At 36.0% G+C, this 25,952-nt stretch overlaps 1 protein-coding gene across 2 annotated transcripts in view; it reads left to right on the top strand.

Annotated features, from left to right (window-relative positions):
- LOC149779038 (uncharacterized) overlaps nucleotides 1–24,415 on the top strand; it is a 77,348-nt gene extending 52,933 nt beyond the window's left edge. For both annotated transcript variants that reach the window (XM_089939601.1, XM_089939602.1), the window contains 4 exons: nucleotides 324–530; nucleotides 3,900–4,081; nucleotides 10,688–10,862; nucleotides 14,569–24,415. In XM_089939601.1, coding sequence (XP_089795727.1) covers nucleotides 324–530; nucleotides 3,900–4,081; nucleotides 10,688–10,862; nucleotides 14,569–20,012 — 6,008 coding nt within the window. In that variant the 3' untranslated portion in view covers nucleotides 20,013–24,415. The remainder of the gene's footprint in view (nucleotides 1–323; nucleotides 531–3,899; nucleotides 4,082–10,687; nucleotides 10,863–14,568) is intronic.
- Nucleotides 24,416–25,952: the final 1,537 nt, after the last annotated feature.

Here is a 25,952-nt window from a genome sequence, read left to right as displayed (position 1 = left end):
ATATATATATATATCAGAAAGTATGCATGTATACGTTAAAAATAAACTGCTTGTGTGTAGGTGTGTTATGCTGTCGGATTAAAACATATATTTGAAGAAGTACAATTTTCAATATATATATATATATATATATATATATATATATATATATATATATATATATATATATATATATATATCAGTTTAATGACGACTCAGTATTTACTGTTACTCTTGAGCAGAGATTAAATGCCGAATGAAAGGTTCAAATAAAATACATTAATTACTGCATTTGGATTGAACATTTGTCAATAAATTGCTTTATATTTTGAACCCTATTGCAGGTGCGATGAATGACGACTTCAAGAATGTAATTTTGGAAGACCAGGACAATGAAGACAGCAGTTACAGGGTTACTGGACTTGCTTTGAGTATGATCAGTAACAGGGTGTCCTACGTGTATAATCTGCACGGACCGTCGATGAACATAGACACTGCATGCTCTTCCAGTCTTGTAGCCATACATCAGGGGTCTTTGGCACTGAAAGCAGGTAAGTAGTCTTTCCTAATTTTTTCTTTCTGAAACGTATAAATACATGCTTTTCTTAATTTGCCATCTTCCAGTTATGAAACCACGTTGCCATTCGTATTGGTTAATGTTTTACGCAATCATTCCTCAGATAAGAGTTTTGGGCGTCATGATTCGGTATAACAAAACTCTGCTTTTCTTCTAAGAATCGCATTCGATAGCAGCTATAAATGATTTCATAGCAGCTTTTAAATTTGTAGCTGGTTCCTTCTCTGTGACCTTTTCCATATATGTTCAGCATATTTCATATTTCAAACACAAACAACGACAAGAACAAAAACATAAAAGCAGCAAACAAAACAATGAAAAAAGCAACAACAACTGCAAGAACATGTTGAGCGCGCCAAGTTAACGTGGTAAAGACTGCTAAGAACTCATTCCCCACGTGATACCTTACGTTCGTGCTTGAAACTGTTCATGAAGCACAAAGGAACCATGTCGCTTCATTCGTGTCATTCGTGTCCTCTCTAACGAGAAATGTATTTCGATCGAATATAATACCAAATACGAAATTTATTAGTCACAGGTAACTAATTATTTCATGCGACATGAAACCAGCCTATATGTGGTATATTAAATACCGTATCTAGAAGAGTGAAAGCCTCTCACTGGCTGGAAATAATAAGCGTAATAATTAAATAAATGAGAGTAATTTTTGAGATAAAGCCTATATGTAAATTGTACGCATTGGCAGGCTTGAAGAGGAAACTTTCTGTTATTTTATCGCTGTCGTCGCACATGCACTACCAGATGTGGTATGTGTGTGTGTGTGTGTGTGTGTGTGTGTGTGTGTGTGTGTGTTTTATTGCTGGCACCTACAAGAGAGTTTCTGTCAAAAGCGAGGTACACCACATGTCGTTGCTATTATTATGATACTTTCGTATTTGACGCATCATTCATAAAATGTAAGCGTCATTGCCGATCTTCTCAAAAGTAGAGTAATTTCTCCAAACTATTTACGTAACGGGGGCCCCGAGTGGCCGAGTGGTCTAAAGCGCTCACCGTTACGGATCACTGCTATCTCTCCTCTGTCTGCGTGAGTTCGAGTCTCAGGCCCGGCTAACGTTGCTACGTGAGAAAGCCTGCCAGTAGCTTCTCGTGGGTCGTGGTTCTTTCCGGGGTTTTCCAGGGTTCTTCCTCCACCAGTTATACTGGCCGCCGTGTATAGCCTATCTTGCGCTGAAAAATGGCGTTAAACCCTACAACAACAACAACAACTATTTACGTTACGATCTATATGAATGTATTTGGTTGTCTGTGATTTGTTAACACATAACACTTTCAAGAAGCTCTTCCAAACAGGAGATGCATTTTGCATTTTATGTGCAGTGAAAACTTCGATCTGAAAACAGTCTATTATTAGTGACGCACTGAGATAGTAAAATGCCTAACGAATCTTTGAGCCTTTGTGTGTGCATAAAACATTCCTCTAAAATAGTACCTTGTTCAAGAAAAGAGATAGTAAACATAAAAACACCTAAAAGAAGAATAAAGAAAACAAAATGAAGATAGATATCGCAAATCATACAGACCTTGACAGCTATAACAGAACTGAGGGACATAAATATATACGAATCTGAGACTTCCAGGGACTCATTTTACTTATAACAAAATTGTCAGTTGTCAAAAATATAAGACAGAAGGTCACGAAGCACTGGCGAATTATTGTCTCTGCAATACGTCTAGAAGTAGCCATCAACGTACCGTCAGTTATCGAGAAAAGACGATGCAAAATACTAAATTGCATATGCATAGATATTAAAGGATATTATTACTATAGTGAATATTTATATGAGTTATGATTAGAAATTAAACACCAACCAAACTATATACATTGGGATTCGGATAGATTTTAGCAAGTAACAAAACACCAACCAAGCTACATACATTGGGATTCGGGTAGATCTTAGCAAGTACAAATCAGCAAAACAAATATCGCTACAATCTCTTTTATAAGACTAAAAACCAGACGATAAAATAAAAATTATATTACTTAAAACTTTCTTTAAAATATTCACACGAGATAGTAACAAGGGCTAACTCAACAGTTTGTATCCCTAACGTCGACTTATTTAACAGTAGCGAAAGGCCAACCTGTCACCATCCACTTGACAGTGTGTCGTCTAACATCTGCTTATAAGACAATTGCAAAGAGAAAAAAAAGAAAAAGCTGCCCCCCCCCACCTCCGCCTCATCTTCACGGTTTGGGTACTGAATATTTGCGTACGAGGCACTTGAAAAAAAAGCCGACCTACTCCCATCCGCTGAACAGTTTGTATATCTAACAGTTGCTTGTTTGCTTATGAAGCACTTGCGACGTCCACAACCTACTCCAGATTCACTGATTCACTTAACTTAATCAGTGATCCGCGTTACTGGTGCTAGTAATATCTAAGGGTCAGAAATAATGAATAAGCCGTACACTGGACATTACTGTATTAAATGATGTCTACGGCTCGAGGTTTTTATATCTTGGTAGCTAAAAGTATTTTAGTGTGTAAAATGTGCTTAGTAGCTTGAAGTAACATCAAATTGACCTATAAATTATATGTGACTATTATGCAGAAGTGATTATAAATATCAGCATTATCCCGAAATGCTCATGAAATTTGCCACCAATTCAGTCCACTAACATCAATTATAGGCCATTCGTCACTAATTGATCGTACATATTTTCCCCCACACTGACACCAATAAATGTTTTCGTCTTTAAACTGAATACTACATAGAAAAGGACAGTATGCAAAGATCCAGTACGTAAAGACAATCGTTTGAGTGCCTCCACGTATTTAAAATACACAATATAAAAGTATGGTCTAAGATGTAACCAAATGCCTCAGACTACAATTCTAAATTGTTAGGCAATAAGCATCAACTAGATCTCACCTGATAGAATAGCATATGTCAGTAAAATCTTTATTGGCGTCCTCACGTACAGAAATTGTGCCAACAGATAATCGATGAAGTAATAGACGTCAGAAAATGAATAAATTACCAAAAAATCCATATTAGAAACATAGCAAATGTAAAAGCGGCCAAAGACCTTCAGGTAAGATGTATGCTGTGTCCTACCTTTTGGGTCAAATCACAAGAGGGTGGACAACAAAAATGTACTACAAAGAAAAATTGAAAGTTTGGATATTACAAAGTGCGAAGACATGAGTTTTTTTAATATTAAAACGTCTAATTATTTTCTGTTAAAAAGACACAGTAGCGCAGTTTCTGACATCTTAGTTTATACTACCCTACTTATATAGAGTTGGTTTTAAAACAGTTTTCATATAAAAAAACAAAGAAATCATTGATTTCAATACAATTCTGTTTTCAACAGGAGAGTGCGACATAGCAATTTGTGGTGGAGTAAACCTCATACTCGACGCAAGGGTATTCGTCTCCCTGTTCAGTTCTGGAATGTTGTCACCTACTGGGCAATGCCACTCGTTTTCTTCCAAGGCAGATGGCTACACGCGTGGCGAAGGCTGTGGAATAGTTATTTTGAAACGCGTACAAAATGTAAGTATCCAGTTTTCATAGCACACATGTGTTTCACAGGGTATTAATGATTTCAGAGGAATTAAGAATATATTTGGAACAGACTGAAACTCTAGTAATTCTCTTGAATTTCAACGAGATTAATACTTTAATTCCTCGACCTGTTGATACATTATAGTCCACACTGTCACGACTCTAGGTCTTAAACTTTGTAACAGAAACAAACAATACCAAGTTTAGTAAAATCAAGAAACAATTTTTGTCCCTAGAATACAAAGTGAAAATTCAAATTATATCTACAGTATTGTGAATTAAATCCCAATTAATGTTAAATGTCATATTACATGTAAAAAAGTACAGCATTTCAATAGTCTTGAATGTCCTGATGTACCAATATTCTTGAATGTCTTTATGTACCATTATACAAACGATGCGATCTAGAATGTCTTTGAGTGAATTCACAAAAATCCCAATGTAATGTATTAATCCACAGTCACTGAGCACTTTGCAATTCCAATGATTCCTCTCCAATTATATCTGAACACAACTGTAAATGATTCCACAGACTAATCCTAAAGCAGAAATGAATACTTTATTTACAAAGTCCCTTACATATACATATTTCACTTGACCCAAGATGCAATAGAATATTCTGGAATTCCAATGGAAAATTTCACGAACTAGTACACCAAGTTTGATCCTGAAATCAAATTTTAGTAAACATCCCGTTTGTAACTTAAAATACTGACAAAAGTCAGGTAGACAAAATCTCCATTCACAACTCTCAATCACGGACAAACATTAAGCATACACTATAGGTATACGTAACATAAATGTGTGTTTTCATTAGTTGCTATGTATTTTTGGAGATATATTCATTAATAAACAATGTACAAGTAAATAGTTTTTTATTATCAAGATAAATTTTGTTAAGATTTCTTCAACACAAGCGGATCTGCTGGACGAGAGAATTTTATCTCTTTATGAATTTTAATCCAACTCAGTTTAATGTACCGTATATGCATCAAATCCATATTATCATAGGACAACTGATATGTTCCAGAAAACAAATAAAAAGAAAAACAAAAAGTAACATTTTCGCAAATGTTCTAAACAACATTTTATTATCATCGAATTCTTTTTCTTCATCACCACATACAGGTACTGCATCAACTATTATTACATACCAGTTTAATCTAATATAGTTGATAGGGCGTTCGATGTGAATGTTCAATCCCTGTTTCTACACCGCAGCCATAAAATCTGGATATTGTGTACCAAGCCATGAACTACTTGTATCATTTGAAACATTAAATAATAACCTTCTTAAAATGTCGGAAATTATTGTGTTTTCATGAATTTGTACTAAGGTTTTAATTTTAAAAAATGCAGTTAAATGTTCATTTTGGTACAATGTATCTATGCCTGTCGTTTGGCATCATCAATGGTACAAATGACCGAATTAGCCACTGTAGCTAAACGGGCGCCTCTGAAAGTTGCGACGAGAGCATTTCACAGTCGCAATACCCGAGAAGAGTTAGTTAAGGTTAGCAGCAATATTTTGGACGGAATCTATGTCGATGATTTCTCGGATGAAGCTGATTTGCATAGTGACACTAGACATGATGGAGGGGAAAAGAAAAAGTACTTTGCCGATAACGAGATCTGAAATATTACATTAAAACGCTGTAAAAATAAGTCCAAAGACAGTAAGAACGACTCAGTGAGTGATGTATAAATTAAAGGCATCGTTTAGAAATGCCCAATCGTTCAGAGAAAAGGGAAATTATTTATGCTGTCCCTGTTGAATTAATGGTCACTCTAATTAAACTAGACATTTCCCATTATGAAATAGATTCTCTGCTAGTTGCCACAGAATAATAGATATATGTGTAAAGGATAATAATATAACTTCAGAGTTTTATCATTATCTTAGCTGCTACCGGCTGAAAAGTGCTGAAACGCCGCGCAAAGACCTTAAACATAAAAGTTCAAGGCTTCACCCAAATAAAGCTCAAGTAACTCATAATGAGCAAGACATTTTACGGAATTAATGTCAACGTGGAATGCATAACCACGAAGGCTTACTTAACACTGTCTAGAACAACAACACCAAAGTGTGTGGTTTAAAAGCCAGAGATGAACACTGACCATTGATGGGAAATAGAATTCAGTGATAGATCCAGAAACACAAAGGACGCTGTAAGGAGTGTTAAATAAACTAAAACGTTGGATACTGCGTTGCTGTGTATTTTTAATAGACAAGAACTAGATATATTGTACCTGCAGCAGTCATCTACTACCATTGATTCCAATATAGCTCGCAAATAGGGAATGTGTAGCGAGATGCCCAGTTCATTCTTACAAAATGATTGCTAATCGAAGGCCTTCATTTACGAACACACTTAAATCAAATTTTATCCTTGGAATTTACTTTAACATAGCTAATGATGTCCTGTGCTTCTATTGCCATATTGTCTGTGTACATGCATTGAAATTGATAAAGAAAACCATGTGCAGAAACTGTGGAATCATTGAATGAAAATAACAAACCACATCAGCATCCCAAACACTGTATGCAATGCACTTGTACGTGTGCACCTCCAGTTGACATCTGCAGTTCTGAGAGCTCACAAGGAATAGATATTCCAAAAAGAAAAATATTCTAAAAAACCAAACTTAACAAGAAAACCACTTCAAATGTTAGACTGTCAAAATATGGCTTCTAAAATCTTTCAGGTAGCAAGTGTAAGTGGAGGAATTCTCAGTTGAGTCTTTCAGTACTACTGGGGTTTTAAGTTCGCTGAATAAATCTGAGGAGTAAATTCGGAAACATTTGCAACGTAAACGTAGACTTATCACAGACAGCAGCATTATGTTGTCTCTAGTTGAAATCTAGAAGAATCACCTGTTGCAATGTTATTCACACTTTCCCATTTCCGCGCACAGACAAGATGTTATATTCTTTACACTTGACACATTTCAAGAAGAAGTAAACAAAAGCAGAACAATATATTGGTAATATCCTTGCTTTAAGAATGTCCAAATGATTAATAAGAATTTAGTGCACATGTTAGAAAAAAAAAATCTTTCTGTCAAGAAATAAACAAAACAGAATGCTAACATTGTCACCTTACGTTTCCATGTATCAATAATTTCTAGTAACCAGATCAAAAAAATTTACAGAATTTGAAAGTACTCTAAATTATTGAGATTCGTACAAAATTGAATGAATAACTGATAGCTCATCAAAGTTACCTGATATTTGCTTGGAAGTCGGATGTTTATTTAGTATGTTGGGTATAAGAAAAATATTCACATACAGGTGCAAAACCTAAGTTCCATTTGAGAAATATAGACTAATTCACATTCATTTGACTGAAGTTTAAATCCGGCTATATTTCTCATATAAGGAACTGTATAAATCCAATTCTAAACAGTAAATCACCACAAAACCAATGCAGAGAAATTGATGACATATACACATATGTCTAGTCCGTGTCTTGGACTGTTACTTTCATAAGGCCCCAACTGCTTTAATTGAATCCCTTTTTAAGAGAATTCTGTTAAACTTCTGGAAAATAATTTTAAATGAAATGGTGACATGTACTAAATTAAAAACCGTCTTTGTGCTTTGTTGCGAGCATGGGAATGAACTCTTTTATACAACCTAAGAACGTACATCACGTTGATTCCATAAGTCGGAACAAAACACTTTTGTAGCTTTTGTACTTAAGAATAGCAAATGAATTATGAAAAATTTGGTCCAATGGCAGAAAAAAATTAGAAGTTATTCAGTATACTATAATGCCAGTCCTTCATAGTTTGTTTCCTTCGTTTATTTTTTTATCAGTGCCAGTAAAATCCCGTATTCCTTGTAGCCACAATACAAATAATGCACCAATTTGTTTAAAAATTCAAATGTTGTTCATCTTATAGTTTGTATAAATGGATCTACTTTAGATTTTATATATTTTCCAAGACAGTGTACGATTTATTTATAAAATCAGTTCAAACAACTTGAGTAGACTATTCTAGACCTTTTAAATCAATCATTTAGTGTATTTGGGATGTATGTTCTATCAATCGTATTTTCCAACGTTAGTCTTTTTCATCGAATAAACTTTTTATGAACCAATACCCGTGATTTGGTATTCAGGTTAAGTCAATATACATACAAAGTTTTCTTCTTCATTCTATACCATAAAAAATAAACGGATGTAAAAAAAGCTTCCTATTATGGCTCATTCAGTAATTTGATACGTATTTGCCTTTCACCATCATAGGGTTAACGTCGAGGTGTAAATTGAGTTTCTGATAAGATAATATCAACGTTCCCGTCCTAATGACTTAACACACACGATTTTTGTCTCTTCAGTGTGATTTGCTGAAATGAGAAATAGAATCAATTATTTTTCGTTACTTATCTTTACGGACAATTCGAACATTGACTTTCGTTAATTAATGGTCAGTTTCACTTAGTATGCAGTAACTTTAAACTGATTAAGAGTCAATGAATAAGTATATTCTTTCTTTCAGTCATTTACTTTTCTTTATGTTTGTTTTCTGTTTTTTCTTCCTCCATTTATTTAGGTTCTAATACACCTTTTATCTATCTTTGCCATTTTCTATGAGCTGTATCTAATAATTTCAATGTTTTCGACATTCATTACTACGGAAGATGGATAGAGTTTTCATCCTTTCAAAACTACCAATTTACAGCTATTAAATAGTGGTGGACCGTCTTTAGATAACAGTTTACCGGAAGCCGTATTGTGTGAAAGTTACCGGTTAACTTCTAATCTTTACGGTGAATCTATGTGTAAAAGAAATTAACCGCTATTTAAATCTATTAACCGGTTTATCTAAATTCAATCCATTTCTTACACCATACAAAATCTCCGCATGCAAGAAAATACAAGTCTATCGCGATCACCTTCTATATTTGATGATAGGAACATATAATCTATGATGTACTCGCCAACTAATCAAGTTTTGACAGACGGAATCACCTGCTTCAAAAGATATTAACCTATTTGAAAGATCGCCTTGATTAAACAATCAACTTCCTCATATAATCACGTTTTGTATGTTCCAAAGCATTCTAGATATAAACGTCTATTACGTAGGATCCTGCCGTCAGAAACGACAAATTTAACCTCGCTGTTCCCTAGGCCCAAGCCAAAGTTATATTCCTCTCTCAGCCTTCAGTATCAATTATATTATGTCATTCATTTCGACCATCCTGTTTATCATTATAGTAGTAGTAGTAGTGTTAATAGTACTAGTACTATCAGAATTTTAGGTGACTAATTGTGTTCAGAATTTCTGACTCTGTCACTGGGAGACTCTCCTTGCTGACCAGGTGTGCATTAAGTTGGATTGTCTTAACTTCTGGCACTAGAATTGTCAAAAATATTTTACAAATAGAAAAAAATCGTATTTGGCTTTTCTTGGTAACAAGTCAGTTTTCACATTTGGAATCTTTAGGGTACGGATTATCATAATTACTGGAAAATTGTTTGGGTCTTTGTAGGGATCACCGTCTCCGGTTCGGGCCTGTCGCTTGTATCCATAGGAAATATGAATGATTATGAGATGGAAAGGTGGATGAAACATTGGCCTAAATGATTGAATTACAAATTTCTTTCCCTATCGCACGGAACTTCTAACAGCATTGTTTACCCCATTCTTCACCCATTGGTTACCCTCCCCCCAGCCCCCCCCCCAATTCTGGGAGCACTGACTATTATTATTTTTAGTGGGTTTGTATTTGGATCAGCATCCTTTTTATTTTCATAGACAAGGATAATGTTTAGATGTGACATATCCTTGTGCCTGAAACATCGTACAAATTCTAATACTAATGTGATGTGAGTCATAACCACATTGACTGTCATGACCAGTGTGACCAATGCATAAACTCTATCAACTGTCACCATTCGTGCAAATTGTAAAATATAACATCCAACCCGTTCCCTTTATAACGACCTTCATATTGCTCTTCATTAGCACATTAATATTTGAATGGAAAGTCGTCCTGTACTTCGGGCTATATCGACTTGATTGCTCCAATAGTTTTTATAGGGCATTTTGGCATATAATATTCGTACTATTTTCTTTAGTGTTTATCAAATGATCAAAACGTAATTGTGAACCCTAAATTTACGCACACAATAAACACTTTGCTGTCATAAATTGTATCACATCTCACCTTAGAAAGTTTCCCTATCGAAGGTCTCCTTGCCCTTTATATGCAGGGAACTATTTTTATGTCGCGATCAAATTTAAGGCTTTCTCTGATACATATTGATCGTAGTATAATTACAATACGGCATTCGAATAATCTTCTAAACGTATGCTTATTCCGGTGACATTGATTGCAGGTAAGATATTTAATGAGCTTGTCCTCATAACCACATGTCCACAGTCATAATGAAATTGTCCTACTAGACGGGATTAGCTGTCAGGATGCAGTTGTTGTACTGATGGTTTTACCTCTATAGTGCGACCATTTACTGATCTGTTGTGGGTCTTACGCAACAACGTAACTACTTGGGTATCTCTGAAACCTAAAGTAGCTCTAAACACTCTCTTTTCATATGATTATATATATTTTCATTTCAGGCCGTGGAACATAAAAACAAAATATGGGGACTTGTTGGGACAGCTATTAATCAAGACGGGCACGAGGCAACCCCTATCACGGCTCCTTCGGGAAAGCAACAATTGGCACTTCTTGAGAAAGTTTACAAAGAATACAATGTCCTCAGGTCTTCAGTTCAAGTAATTGAAGCACATGGTAAATCTCTCTCTCTCTCTCTCTCTCTCTCGGTTTTGTTTGTATGCTTGCTGACATTAATTTCGTTCATATAGATGAGATCAAACAGACATTAACTCATATAGTAATACTGTATCTCATGAAAGTCTTCCTTCAACAGCAAACTATCTGAAGTATTCCGAAGTTGTAAAAGATCATACTTTTATGAAAATCTCTGCAATTTTATGGCAAGAAATAAATCACAAGCTTGGTTACTTAGATCCCCGAGAATAATATTCAACCTTTCGTAAATTAAAACGTCTGCTTACCCCCACCACCCCCATTTTTGACAGTCAGTTAAAAGAAACCTCGTATGTACACGATCGGTTGATGTTGCACACCCCTCATCACCGTTTTCAACCGTTTGTGGAATATAGCCTCATCCAGATAAGTCACTGGTATAGGCACATATTTGCACTAACATGAAGTCTTCAAATCCTCATTTAATATTCATTTTGGATTCACTTTCCAAGTTGACAACCTTACTAAATCTTAAATTTGACACTCTATTAATATTCCAAGCTTTACAATGATCTTTTAAGCAATTTGGAAACACCGTACTATGTTGTTGGCTGCCAAGTCATATTAGTGTTAACGTTATAAGAGCAGATAAAGCAACCGAAATTGCCTTGCAGTCACCCATTTCTGAACTGACTAACCCGTATATGGACTTGAAGTATTATATCACTCAATATATTTCATATACTTGGTAAATATGAGGAATGAGAACTTTATAAGCGCCCTTCTAATCATCCAACCCAAAAATTGGTGAGTGCGTCTTTTATGTAGAAGAATTTGCAAGAATGAGAAGTTATTCTGTCGCTCACACATACATGACTCATGCACACATACTGGAAAGTGTGCATGAGGTGCTCAAACACGTTGATACCAATGTACATTGTCTCTGGTGCATATTTGTGTCCATTGTACCGACATCTAAACTGCGAGACATGTTTGAACTGTTTGCAGAAGTCGTATGTGCCATCAGACCTATGTTGATCTGCACTTCCGGGACCATTGACTTGATCATAAAGATCAACAAGAAATAATTTTGTGATGATAGCAGAGACGCCTGAAAACAAATCAGTCATTTAATTGGAAGGATGGATGGGTAGAAATTGTTTAATAATATCCTACGTCATACATTTTTATGAAGCATGCATATTTTACCTGCTATATTTATCTTCCTAGAGTGGCGCTAAATACAATTTTAATTGAAAACAATTTTTTGTCATTGAAATACACATGTATGATATACTCATGACAGGAAATGCACCGCAAAGATTTTTTTTTTTATTTCATTCTTTTGCAGTGTAAAAATCTCCTGTGATGAGTTTGAATAATATGCAAAAAAGAGACTCAGAAAAATTTCTGGATCTAAAACTAATGCAGTATACAGCATCGTTCCGGCTGATCACTTTGGATCTCAGAAAATTAATTCAGAATAGCACTACTACAATGCTCAGCTCTAAGAGATGGTCAGATTTAAGATTGCATATTATCGGACAGCCAATCAGACTGAGGAATTTGCATGACTTATTTTTATAAAGGGCTATTTAATGCTATCAGAAGACTTTTTTTAATAGAGCCAGTCATTAAGTTAAATAAAGCACGTTTAAGCTACTTAATGCGAGCGTGATGCTCATGTCAGCTCTCTCATGTTATGGTTTTTTGTACTCGAGACGTCACGTCCATCACTATTCTGCATTTCTCACTAGCTTTCGCAAACACATGTATATCTAGTCGACATAGTAAGTACATTAGTGAAGTGTATAGATAAAAGAGAGATAGATAGATAGATAGAGAGATAAACGATGGCGTTGAAATTATTGGCATACCCCGCACACTTAAATGAAAATTAAAACATGCATAGTAAAATTTGTGGAAAGATGTATGTTGTTGTAGATACTTAGATCGAAATATATTAAAGTATTAGAAAATCTCTCACTACAGAAGTACTTTCTTAGGAGTAAATTTCATAATAAAATCGGATTTGTCTTATTTGTGCATTATCATCTAAAGATAAAAAGAAGTCTTTTGATACAGTCTGTTCTCAAGCTCTTCATTAAAACCATATTTTGAAATCACCCGCCCAAATTTCGGTCCTTTTATATATCAGGTCATAACACTAAATCTTTTCATGCACTGCATAAATCAGGAGGCAGTTTGAACACACAGCCAGATCCATATGTGCTAGGCTTGTACGGACACGTTCGTAATTTGCTTGGAATACCTTCACTGCAAACAATAGCAAATAGCCTTGAGTACAGGCACATATCCAAACGCAGATCAAAGTAAAAGTTAGAATGTTCGTAACGATTCCCAGAACTGTTGATATATTCTTTCAGTTTGTTTTTAAATATAAGTTTGACTAAGAGTCCATGGATTAGGGCTTGTAACTACCGATAAAGTCTGAATCTGTCATCACCCTTTTCTATAATAAAAAAAACTCCCAGTAAGGAATCCTTGATGATCCGCGCATGTTTTTTTATATAACACCTCAGCTATGCTATGCCCTATACCAATAATCAAAATCTAAACCTTTCACTTAAATCCATTCATTGTTTCACAAAAAGTTATGAAAAGTTTGATTGCAACATGAAAGTATATGTGTGTAGCTATATGTTTATTCTCGTATCACGTTAATGCCATCTCTTGTCACTCTTTCGTGGTTTTATCCTCGTTTCTGTTCTTTTCATCAAAGTTTATACGGCCAAGTTGATTGAGATTTTGAATTTATTTTATTGTTAAACATTTTTATTGTGGGGTTTTGCCAACCTGGCTTTATCATGATTATAAGAAGAAAGCTAGATGTTTATTTGAATTTGACTTCAAGACCTGACCCTGTTTACGAGTTAGTGTATTTTTCCGTAGTAAATCTATTTGGTCGTAGATCAAGGGACATTTGTATATAAAAGGGATTTGGTAAACTAATATTGATTCTTATTTTATATCAGTTTTTAGGAATCTATGATCAGAGTTTATAGTGGTGTTCAGATATAATTTGAGAGGAATTATTTATTTAAATTATTCATTGGAATTACAATGTTCATCGACTTTCGCTACTATAGCACTACTTGATTATTATTGAGAACTCGACGCTCTGGAACATATTATTGTAGTACACCAGGATATTCAAGTCTCTTAATACATCAGGGCATTCAAGATTATTGGAATGCATTCGGAAGATTTTATACTTTTTGTCTTGTGATACAAAATTTAGTATTGTTTGGAATATAATTAACTTTACCGTAACTGTCTTTGGACTTCTTTTTACTAATGTTTACAGATCAATCTCTAATAAAATGGATGAAAACTTGTCATGTTTTACACCTTACACATTTATTATTAAAAGCTAAAACTCATTGTGTCTAAATTGTTTAATTAAATGTCGTACATTAATTCGCATAACTTTGTTGACATGAGAAGATAAAATATAACAGGTTTGGCCACATATTAGAAACCCAAATGCACATAAAGCTGAAGATCAAACTTGTTTTTTGCATGGGGGATTCTACTACATTGGTTTTATTTTCGTGCGAAAAACAGAAACGGTATTTGTGTATTAAACGCATGGTATTGAATAAGTATTGTGTGCACTAAAATCATTTAATTTATGCTGACAAATCGTTGCTGTCAGATTTTCAAGCTTGTTAGACTTCCAGAACTTCAACTGTATATATTGCAGGTACGGGGACACCAATAGGAGATCCTGTGGAAGCCAACGCGCTAGGAACATTTTTTTATACTACGCACTCTTCAACAACAAAATATCTTGGTTCTGTCAAGTCTAATATAGGCCATCTGGAATCTGCCTCAGGTGTTGCTGGCCTTATAAAGGTTCTATTAATGATGAAGAACAGAAATATAGTGGCGTCTCTTCATGTTAAGGAAGAGGGTATCACTATGAGAACCAATATAGAACAGTACGGACTTACCATTCCAACTGAAACTGTAAACTGGCTATGTGATGATACGAAAGCAAGGACGGCATGCGTGAATAGCTTTGGCTATGGTGGAACCAATGCACATGCCGTAGTTCGCGAGCACAAAATAACGAAACATTTACAAAATTCATCACCAGGGACCAAAACTGAACCAGTCATTATCGTGATGTCTGCTACAAGTAATTACGCGTTACATGCTAATATCAGGAAAATGCTACTAAGATTGGATACAGCCAATTACGACCTACGAGATATTTCTTTCACATCCACGTGTAAAAGAGATCACTTCCCTGTTAGAATCGGGTTCGTAGTGACTACACTAAAAGAACTGAGGACTGCATGCGAACATTGCCTGTCAAGTAATAGTGAAGTTACAGGAAAAAAGGGAAAGAATAAAGTTGTATTCGTGTTTTGTGGCGTTGGCACGGTGTGGCAGGGAATGTGCTCTGAAATTAATGGAACAGAAGCCTCTAAATTAATCTTGAAGGAAGTAGATCGGCTTCTAATGGAATATACCGGTTGGTCTATAATGGAAAAGATGAAGTCGCCTGAAGTAGAAACAAACCCAATGGTTGGTCAACTTGCCCTTTTTGCCTGTCAGGTATCTCTATTTGTAAAATGGAGATCGTTTGGGATCTTGCCTGATTGCATTTTTGGTCAGTCAGTTGGAGAGGTTGCTGCAGCATATGCATCTGGTGCAATCAGTTTGAAGACAGCTGTAAAAATCATTTACGAAAGAGCTAGATATCTTTTGAAAGCTACAGGTGGGAAAATGATGGTCGTGGATGGTTTGGACATATCTGAACTAGAATTCATGTGCAAGAATCAAGTACATCAAGTGTGCATTGCCGTGCGCAACAGCCCATTTTCGGCTACCTTGTCAGGAGATGCTGATGGCATTGAAGCTATAAAGATGAAATTAGAAGGAAAACAAATTAGAATAAAAGAGTTGAAAGTTCCATGTGCATATCATAGTCACCATGTAGACAACGTCAGAGAAAGTTTCATTGAATCACTCAAAGGGATAAACGGAAGCCAGCCAAAGTTTCCAATTATATCCTCTGTCTCTGGGAAATATGCAGAAGAAGGTGATTTCACGACAGCTAATTACTGGGGAAGGAATATGAGAGAACAGGTCCAATTTGAGGAAGCCATAAAGTTATCGGCAGAGGAAAATAAGACGACATTATTTGTGGAAATTGGGCCGCACCCAGTTCTACCTGCGCATCTGAAGAATATTCTACCGTCAAAAATTGCGATTTCTCTCCCATCTATGAAGAAAGGGGATGAAAAAATTAGTTGGAGAACCAGTATAGTACAACTGTACCAACATGGTTTAGATCCAAATTGGGAAAATGTTGTTGAAAGAACAGAAAATCTAGCGGATATCCCACACTACTCTCCTGTAGGAAAAAAAATAATGCCGCCAATGGGCTTCGTGATTGGTTCATCACCCAAAAACTACTCATCACATCTGTATGTGAGAAAATATCAACTACTTGAAGACGGAGGTCACTACTATAAAGTGAAATTAAATAAAGATGAAACTACTTTTGTGTTTGATCATTTGATAAATGAAACAGTTGTAGTTCCTGGTGCCCTGTATGTTGATGTAGGACTTGAAATTGGAAGGTGCCATTTTGATAACCACTTGAAAACGTTCGAAGTGGAGATAGAATTCCTCAAGGTCCTTACATTGAGTGTCACGGCTCAAACTGAAATATTGGTATCAGTGGAAAGAAATCAAAGCCCAGATGAAGAGATTTCATACAATTTTGAAGCAAAATGTGAAGGTATTCTTCGTGCCAAAGGATGTGCAAGAGTGTCGAATGTGCCATGCTATGACAGAGTGGATATTGCTGATGTAAAGTCCAGATTTTCTGTTAGCATTCTTAAAAAAGAAATATACAGAAAATTAGAAGGATTTGGGTTCGTGTATGGCACAAGTTTTCGCCTTCTGGACAAGTGCTTGGTCAAACCTGGAGAGTGCTTTGCAGAGCTAGGAATACATGAGAACGTTTTATCTGCTTTGGACAAAACTGTCATCCACCCATCCATTTTAGATTGCATGCTGCAGACAAGTTGTTTTGTTTTGAACGATGAAAACATACCAAGAGGTGTGCAAATACTGCCTGTAGGAATTGGTAGTGTAAGGGTAATCAAACGTCCACGTGACCGACGGCTCTACTCATACCTGCAGCTGACAAGCTCCATAACGACTGACAAAGTGATTGAGATTCATGCCAATGCCTGTCTAATGGATGGAGATGGCAACCCATTGGTCTTTGTGAAAAACTTCACGGCATTTGGTAAAATATCAGAGATTCTTCTGCCCAGAGAACTGAAATATGTTACGATATTAAAACAATACCCAGTCTCAACAGTTGCTGAAACATGCGATTCATCCAACGTTCTCGTTGTGCATGCTACGAAAACATGCAGTGATGCGTCATTTAAAGACCATGAAAACACAATCTATGTGACATCGGTTGACACGTTTTGCGAACATTTGCTGGAGCCAGCTGTGATGAAATTGGTGAAGAAAGGCGACAGTTTCAACGTTGCATTGGTAGTTGGAGATACCTTGCCAGACCATTTGATTGAAGATGGATGTAAAAAGATGGAAAGAGCAAAGAGAAATTGTCTTATATTCAAACTGATCATACAAGTTCTGCGGCAACTTTCTCAACATATACCAGTATTCGTGATTACAGAAAATTCACAAGGTCTGATTTACTCCGACAAAACTCCTATCAATATCCATGGATCAGAAATGTGGGGACTAGTCAGGTCCTTCCATAGAGAGCTTATATATGCAAATGTATTTTTGTTAGACATTGTTTCTTTTGAAGAAAATCAGGAAATTCTGCGGCGTATAATTTTTCAACCAGTAAAATCTTTACAGTCGTTTCCCACGGAAGCCATCCTGCATCAAAATAAAATCTTTGTGCCACAGATAAAAAGCGCATCTACGACAGATATCGAAAGCACAGCAAAAACATCACAACGATTTGACCAGTGCTTTCTCCTGAAAGAACACAATTTTCCCCGAGATCCCTACCTTATCAAAAACTCTGATGATATTCCTGGGGAAGTAAAACCCGGATGGATAAGGATTGATATAGAGTCAGTTTGCATTCAAGACGAATTGAATGACAGGGCCCGTTTGGCAGGTGGTAGTATCTCAAAGATAGGTATATTTGATGACGAGGGATACCAAGTTCTGTCATATGAGGCAAGGGGGTACGTCGAGGAAGCAGTGTACAAAGACCCATCATTTGTACAAAACGTTGGCCAAATACACTGTGGACCCTTCGATCATGAGCATGTTGTAAATGATTCTCTTTCTTCCAGTAAACAAGAAGTTGTTGTCTGTTACCCAGTCAAAGCTGGATCCTCCGTCATAGTACCAGAGACTTGTGTTGTTAGAAAAGACAAAATACCGAACTATTCTCCTGGCCTGCTAACATTTGCAGTTAGGACATGGTCACTTTTTCAACAGTTTGAAAGACACCTTAAGCTTGGCGTGTTCATCGACAACAAAGAGCAGCAAGATTATCGTAACCTACAAAGAGTATATATCCAAGATGGGTTATTTGTTGATTTTCTCGATCTGAATCAACCTGTGGAAAATATCCCCAAGGAATCGAATCTGACCACATGCGTTCTTTTAAACCCTCTTGAGCCGGAACAGGAGCAATGCTTTCTCGCACATCTTCAGAATTGCAGAGGACTGATTTGTATAAGGAGCTTTTTACGTCAGTCACTTCAAAAGCTTCTGGCTTTGGAACACTGTGTCAAGTGTAAATACCTGGAAGAATATGAAATATTCAGCAGAGAAAATCTCCCCCTAGTTGTACCCAAAGTGGCTGAATGGCTTCATAATATCACATCAGACCTACTCCAGCTGTTCAAAGCAGACGTATCTAGAACATTGCGAGAGGTATATTTGAAACCGACCCGGGGAAGAAGTTCATTAAAATTACAATTACACAAACACCAGCTGTTCGACAAGATGTCGACGTATATTATTGTTGGTGGATTAACTGGATTAGGCTTTGTTCTCTTGAAGCTACTCGCACGCATGGGAGCCGGTGTAATTGCAACACTCTCTAGGAGAGGGACTTTAGAGGAGAAAGTAGAAGAAATTCGGCAGATCGAGAAAGAAAACGGTTGTAAAATTGAATGCCTCCGGGCTGATGTATCAGACATGACCGCTTTGGAAGAAGCGATTAGCGAACTGAGTTCCCGCTTCCCAGGACATCCTATCAGAGGAATATTCCAAGGAGCCGGCGTCCTTGACAGTAATTTGTTTTTGGAGATGACCGAAAAAAATTTCGACTCAGTCATGCTTCCGAAAGTAGCTGGGTCTTGGAACCTTCATTGCCTGTCTGTATCGAGGAACTTTCCTTTGGACTTTTTTGTCATGCATTCTTCCATAGCGGGTGTATTGGGAACAGGAGGTGATAGCAACTATGGTGCAGCAAATACATTTCTGGACACACTTGCTGCCATTAGACGCCAGAAAGGTCTTCCCGGTCAAAGTATAGCATGGGGTGGATTGCATGTCGGAATGGCAGGTAGTGAGCAGTTTGCTACAAATTTTGAAACCAGAGGATACTTACGTCTTGATGTTGATCAGATACGGGACTGTTTTGTGCACGCTCTTATGCAAGATCTTCCACAAGTAATATATTCAAAACTAGAATGGAAGAAAATAGTTGAGGATTATTCAAAACCAGGAATGGTTAGACTGGCATATAAAATCGAACCCGTTTTGAGAGTGAAAAACCTGAAAATCTCTTCAGAATCAGGAGAAACTAATAACATTCCAAATATGGATTGGTCAGCTTTCAGCAAAGCTGACCAGTCAAATAGACTCAGAGTCATCACTAATATGTTGACTGCGATTATTGGGAGAATGTCCAACATTGACTCATCGGAGCTTCGACCCGAATATTTACTTACAGAAACTGGAATAGATTCGCTTAGTGCGATTCATTTCTCCAACATACTATATGACATATTCAAATGCAAGATTCCTATTCCAGACATAGTTTCTCCGGGCGCAAACATACAAGGAATTGCCGAGCACCTGTCAAAACACATAAATGTGCAACAGATGCTTTCTTCAGAATCTGAATTTCTACCTAGATCGAGTGATATACATGGGACTGTCACTTAGAGGTTGGCGTACTGATGAGAAAACAGTAGCTATGATGTTATTGAATATGTAAATTTGTTTTCTACTCAAAAGATAACATGAATTGCACTAACGTAAAGCCTTTAGTCGCATGAAATATCCACGTAAATTATGAATTTACTGGGCTACGAGAGGCACGGTATATTTGTGATTATTTCCAGAAACAGTTGTCTCACAGTATATTTTTTCCTCGTAATTGATATCTGTAAATAACGCAGGAGATCATATGTCTTTTGTTCTTTATATGACTTTACTGACCATTATATACAAAGTTTATAATAGAGTCAAATCGTACAAAGAGGAGACTCAATTTGTGTCACGTTGTCTGACTGAAACTGGCAGATAATAACACCCACATCTATACACAGGGAAATATTCAGACACCTGCTGCTCATCCAGGTTTTACAAGACAATGAGAAAAGAGGCTTTATTCTATTCAAAAGATTATTGGAAACTGGATCGTTTTGTACTTCGGTGATGTGTGTAATCTTGTACATAATGAATTAGTCTTTAATGCTGATATATCGCTTGTAGATTTGTTAATTCTGACTTTTGTGGAAGATTATTATGAGTGCCTGCGACGAAACTTTCTTTAATATTCAAGTTTTATAAATATGCGAGAATATGACACTCTAAGATTTGACAACCTGAATACAACAATGGTTTCAGAAATGTGTGTGTGTGTGTGTGTGTGTGTGTGTGTGCGTGTGTGTGTGTGTGATAAATAGAGAGGGATATGCTGGAGGTGGGGTATATGTGTGAGAGAATAGGTTGCATATGCTGTAAGTCTTTAGTGTAATACACCGTTCTTTGACTCTGACACGTGACTTGAGCTCATTTCAAAGCACATGATTGATATGATATGTAAATTAAGAAGAGTCATTTCATTGTTGATCGCTTCGTTTATTTTGAATTGTGGGTCCGATGAATTTGAACAAGGGGTTCGGAAAATAGTAAGTAACAAACGTTATGTTTAGACTTAATTTCGGAGAGAAGCGTCTCTTTGATTCGAAACCCCTTGTCATTGGGTGGGCGTGAGATACTGAGGAGACATGGTGCAGATACTACTTAATTCAGTATTTAGTTTAATTCTTTTCTGTAACTGAACATAAAGTTCATTTGGTATGGTGGGCCAAAATACACTGGCCTCAGGGTCTTTCCATGACATGTTTACTTATTTTCATATATTCTTTTTTTTAAAAAAAGTAATCTCCATGCATAGGTAGTGGAGGATACATAATCACCATGTCAGCTACCTAATAAATAGGAATTATGTACCGTCTATATTCGCATATAAGTCGAGTCCAACTGCAAGACAATATATACCTTTATGTACTTTCCCGTATTGCACCAATATATCAGGTTTATGTTGTTTGTTATACTGATTACTCCAGCCAAAATGCAAAGACCCAGATCTGCCTATGCATGATATGACGGCAGATCTGGGTCTGTGCACTTTGCAGTTGCATTCGATTATTAAGTACATATAGACCGTACGTATGTACATTGACATATGATTTTATCATACAATGTGGAGTACAACAGATTTTGATACATTTGCAATGACCACATATCATAAATTGTCACAACACAAACGAGCGAGCTGATTTCCAATCATTCTTATTGTATGTATACATTCGCTTATAAGTCGAGTCCAGCTTTAAACAGCATAGACCCTGATCTGCCATTGCATAATGCGCCACTCGATCAATATCAATGCGGTTTGCTACACTGAGAACATCTAACAAACTGCATATAGCCATATCTGCAGGCGCATAATGTCGTGGAAGATCTGTCTCTGTACAGTTTGCAGCTGAACTAGATTGCTCAGGGACTGGCCATTCCGGGGACAGAGATATGGTGACAGGGACTCTCTATCAAACCGGCATATATATATATATATATATATATATATATATATATATATATATATATATATATATATATATATATATATATATATATTACCTCAAGATAACTTTTCCCACATCCTCTGCTTCCCAAAATTAAACGGTCGGTCCCTTACAGCAATGACAAAGTCAACGCTCACATCTATGTGTGTTTGGATTTCAGATACATTAGATGGATTAAGTTAACATCAAGAAGTATATAGATACATGTTTATGATGAATATGTTACAAGAGTATATTAGGAATTAATGTAAATATTAGATATCTTTCATATCGTTTATTATTTATATTTGTTACCTTGCTCTTCTGGTTTTGCTATTGGCTTAATGTATATATCGTTTGTTCAATTCTTTGGATAGACGTACAATTTTGCACCATTTATTAATGTCATCCTGATAGTCTTAATCCCTGAAAATCGTATATTAAGATAATGGCACGACATGATTTTAAGGGTCTTTAATGAAGAATATATATATATATATATATATATATATATATATATATATATATATATATATATATATATATATATATATATATAAGATATAGACCCGAGTAAATTAAAACCGGGGAGTCGGAGGGGATATGGGCGTGATAGATATTCCACAATGTTAAATTATGTTGCAAGTTCGTTTCGGAATGGTCCACTATTCCTAAGGAAATACAAAAGTTGCTTGGAATACCTGCAAGACAATATCTTTTTGCATTTTTATGTGAACTTAATATGAAGAATCTTTATTATCCTCTGCCGTAGAAAATCGTGAACTTTATGAGAGAGTGTATTTTATACACTGGCCAATGATTGTATGTTTTGAGAATCTTACTTTTTTTATATTTATCTATTATATTAAAAACAATTTACAGAATGTCAGAATCTTTACCTTGTAACTTTTGTCGTTTAGTACATCATGTCTATGTTTATCTGGAAGATCTTTATCGTTCAAGTATTTCATTGTTGCACTTCTTTATATTTACATTTTTAGATGTTTTCTTTCAATCGGCACCATATATCCGGTCTTGTGCAGTAGTAAGGTAAAAGGCCTGTTCTGGTACAAGAAGCTAACGAAATGGTAAAATAATGCCTGGTTATGTGGGGTGAGCCAGAGCCGGGTTTTTATCGTACTACTTGTGCAGCCGTGTCTTTAAAACCCGTTACTATAACTGCTACGACAGATTTATTACTTTAACGTCTTTTGTAACATATCTTGATGAAGTTATACGAAAACATGCACAGTTTTGAAGATATCCTCTAAATATTTAAGATATCCCATGACCCTTTTGTAGTATGTTACAGTGTCTGCGTAATATATAGTACAATGAATCAGCTACCTTGTAGGGCTTATATCATGTACCCCGGGCTTAATGGAGTTACTCATGGGATTTACAAGATAGTTGTCTTTTTTTTTTTGTTACGAAGATATCTATTAAATATGTTTCAATACATGCTCTAAATTTTATCAGATCACTTACATACTTTTGAATCTATTTTTAAACATTACGAAACATCTGTTCATATTATAAGCGTTGCATAAAATTAAACAGTACATATCGTACACTTGAAAAGGTATCATTTTGTGTGTAGTATGAAAAGAAGTGCATTGAAAATATACATTAAAAACAATATCTGTACATAGGTAGTTGGAAGATGAAGAACCATTATGAAATCTACCTTATAAACATATAACTATGTACCCTTTCCGTCGACTCCAACTGCAAAAGGAAAGACCATGATCTAATTTCCATAAAGCGCCAGCATATCGGGTTCTGTATTGTTTGTAAAACTGAACAATCCTAATAAAAATACATATACCAAGATACGCCTGTCCATGAGACGGGGGCAGATCTGGGTCTGTGTGCTTTGCAGTTGGACTCGATTTTTAAGCGCTTATAGACGGTAAGTATGTACATAGCCTATGACAATCATCTACTGTAGAGCGGAAATGATTTTGATACCTTTATAATGACCAAATATCATACATAGTCACGATACAAAGGCCGAGATATTTTTCCATTTTCTGGTATGCATATTCTTTCTTTTAAGTCGAGTCCAACTTCAAACAACATGAACCCTGATATGCCGTCAGGGACTATATTGATTGTTCCACTGATTACTCCTGGCAAACTACATAGGCCCATATCTGTCAGCGCATGTTGAGATATCAGATCCAGGTCTGTCAGATCCAGGTCTATACAGTTTGAATTTGCACTCGACGTATAAACAAGTATCGCTCAGGGACCTACACTTTAATTTTCGGGATGACAATGAGATAGTGGTGACTGATTTTCTTTCAAAACCTCAAGATAAAGAATCACATTCTTTCCTTCCGAAAATTAATTAGTAGATCCATTACAGCTATAACGGAATAATGTTCACGTCGCTGTGTATTTGGATTTTAAATATGTTAGAATAACATTATGAGGTATATATAGAAATGTTTATGATGAATATGTAATTAAAGTATTAGATATAATTTATATCGTTTATTAGTTTTTGTTTGTTAGCTTGATCTTCTGTGTGTGGCTCTACTCTGACTTAACTTATGTATCTTTTATTCACGTCTTTGGATAGTCGTACGACTTGGCATCTTTAATTTATGTCATATTTAGAAACTTAATCCTACATTCCCTGAAAACAAAATCGTACTTTAAAATTAATGCCAGACTTGGATTTGTGCGGCTCTTCAAATGAGGAATGACCTTTAGAACATTTTTTTGGCAAGTTTTACAATGAGTCAATAAAAAAGGGAATCTAATGGGACGCCCGTACAATTAGGCGTGTAAGATATTTTCCTCAATGTTTATATCAAAAGTTAGCTTTGAACGGTCAGCTACACTTAAGTAAGTATAAAAGGTGTTTGTAACGTCTATTTTAATTCATAAAGTGATATTTTAAAAGTTCTTTTTTTAACCTATAAATAGTACACGCGTTAAATATGACAAATGTATTACAGCAGGAAAATCATGCGGAGCATAGTGATTGACGATGGATGTTACCCCCACTCCACCTCAACACTACCCCTCCTCCTGCAAGAGGATTTGGCGAAGTATTAAAATTGTTTATAATTTAAAGTTGCCTAATTTTACATCTTTACTTGCCAACAGAACTAATCAAGTCCTTTCAACGCCTTCAAATCTCGAAAGATCTTCTATGGTAGACTTACTGCCGTACACAGTAGCAAAAATCGAAGCTGAAGCTGACAAAGCCTTTCTACGTTGGCGTGTCGTTATAATGCTTTTTAAAACTGCTCATCAACGAGTTTAACTTCAAAAAGGCGGTACGGAGATAGTACGGTAACAGCCATCTTCGTCAGCCAAGGTTCCGATCTGTTAATCCTATCTACACTTTGGCGGATCATCAGATATTTCAGTGCTTTGTCCTAGCGACCTCTATTGAATTTTATAGTTGCCTCCTTTAGTATGTAATGCCAAATAACCAATAGCGTGTAACGGTGGTGCTTTGTACATCGGCCGAACATATTAGAGGAAAAAAAGGATACTTTGTAAGTTTAACATCGAAAGTATGACTACGTACCAGATAGAAGACATAGGTGTATTTGAGGAAAAGAATGTGTTTGTACATACATGGATTGGCAGTGGAAAATTGCTTATTTATGAGTCCATTCCAATTGTTTACTCTCCTTCTCTCAATCATGTAGGAACAATGTTCATATTTGAACAAGCGGATTAAGAATGGATGCGGTGGCTTGCCTCTGCATTCAATAAAATTCATAGACCCGTAGCACTGAAATATCTAATTGATCCGCCAAGGTGTAGATAGGGTTAGCATATCGGAACCTTGGCTAGCAAAGATGGGTGACGGTGTAAAAATGAGGTATACGAACACTTATTCGTTGTTGATGCAGATTACCACCAATGATGTTTACGCGGACATGGCTAGGAATCCGGGGTAAATGAATTTGACACCAGCGAGTGTCCGAAATGCCATCCATTGTTTACTAAAAAAAACATACAAAAACATGTTGATAAGTTCAAAGGTGCGTGCTCCGGCAAG

This window comes from Sinohyriopsis cumingii, chromosome 17, assembly GCF_028554795.1.
Source record: "Sinohyriopsis cumingii isolate HCF-2022 chromosome 17, ASM2855479v2, whole genome shotgun sequence".
NCBI classification, from domain to species: domain Eukaryota; kingdom Metazoa; phylum Mollusca; class Bivalvia; order Unionida; family Unionidae; genus Sinohyriopsis; species Sinohyriopsis cumingii.
This window is presented reverse-complemented; position numbering and strand designations above follow the sequence as displayed.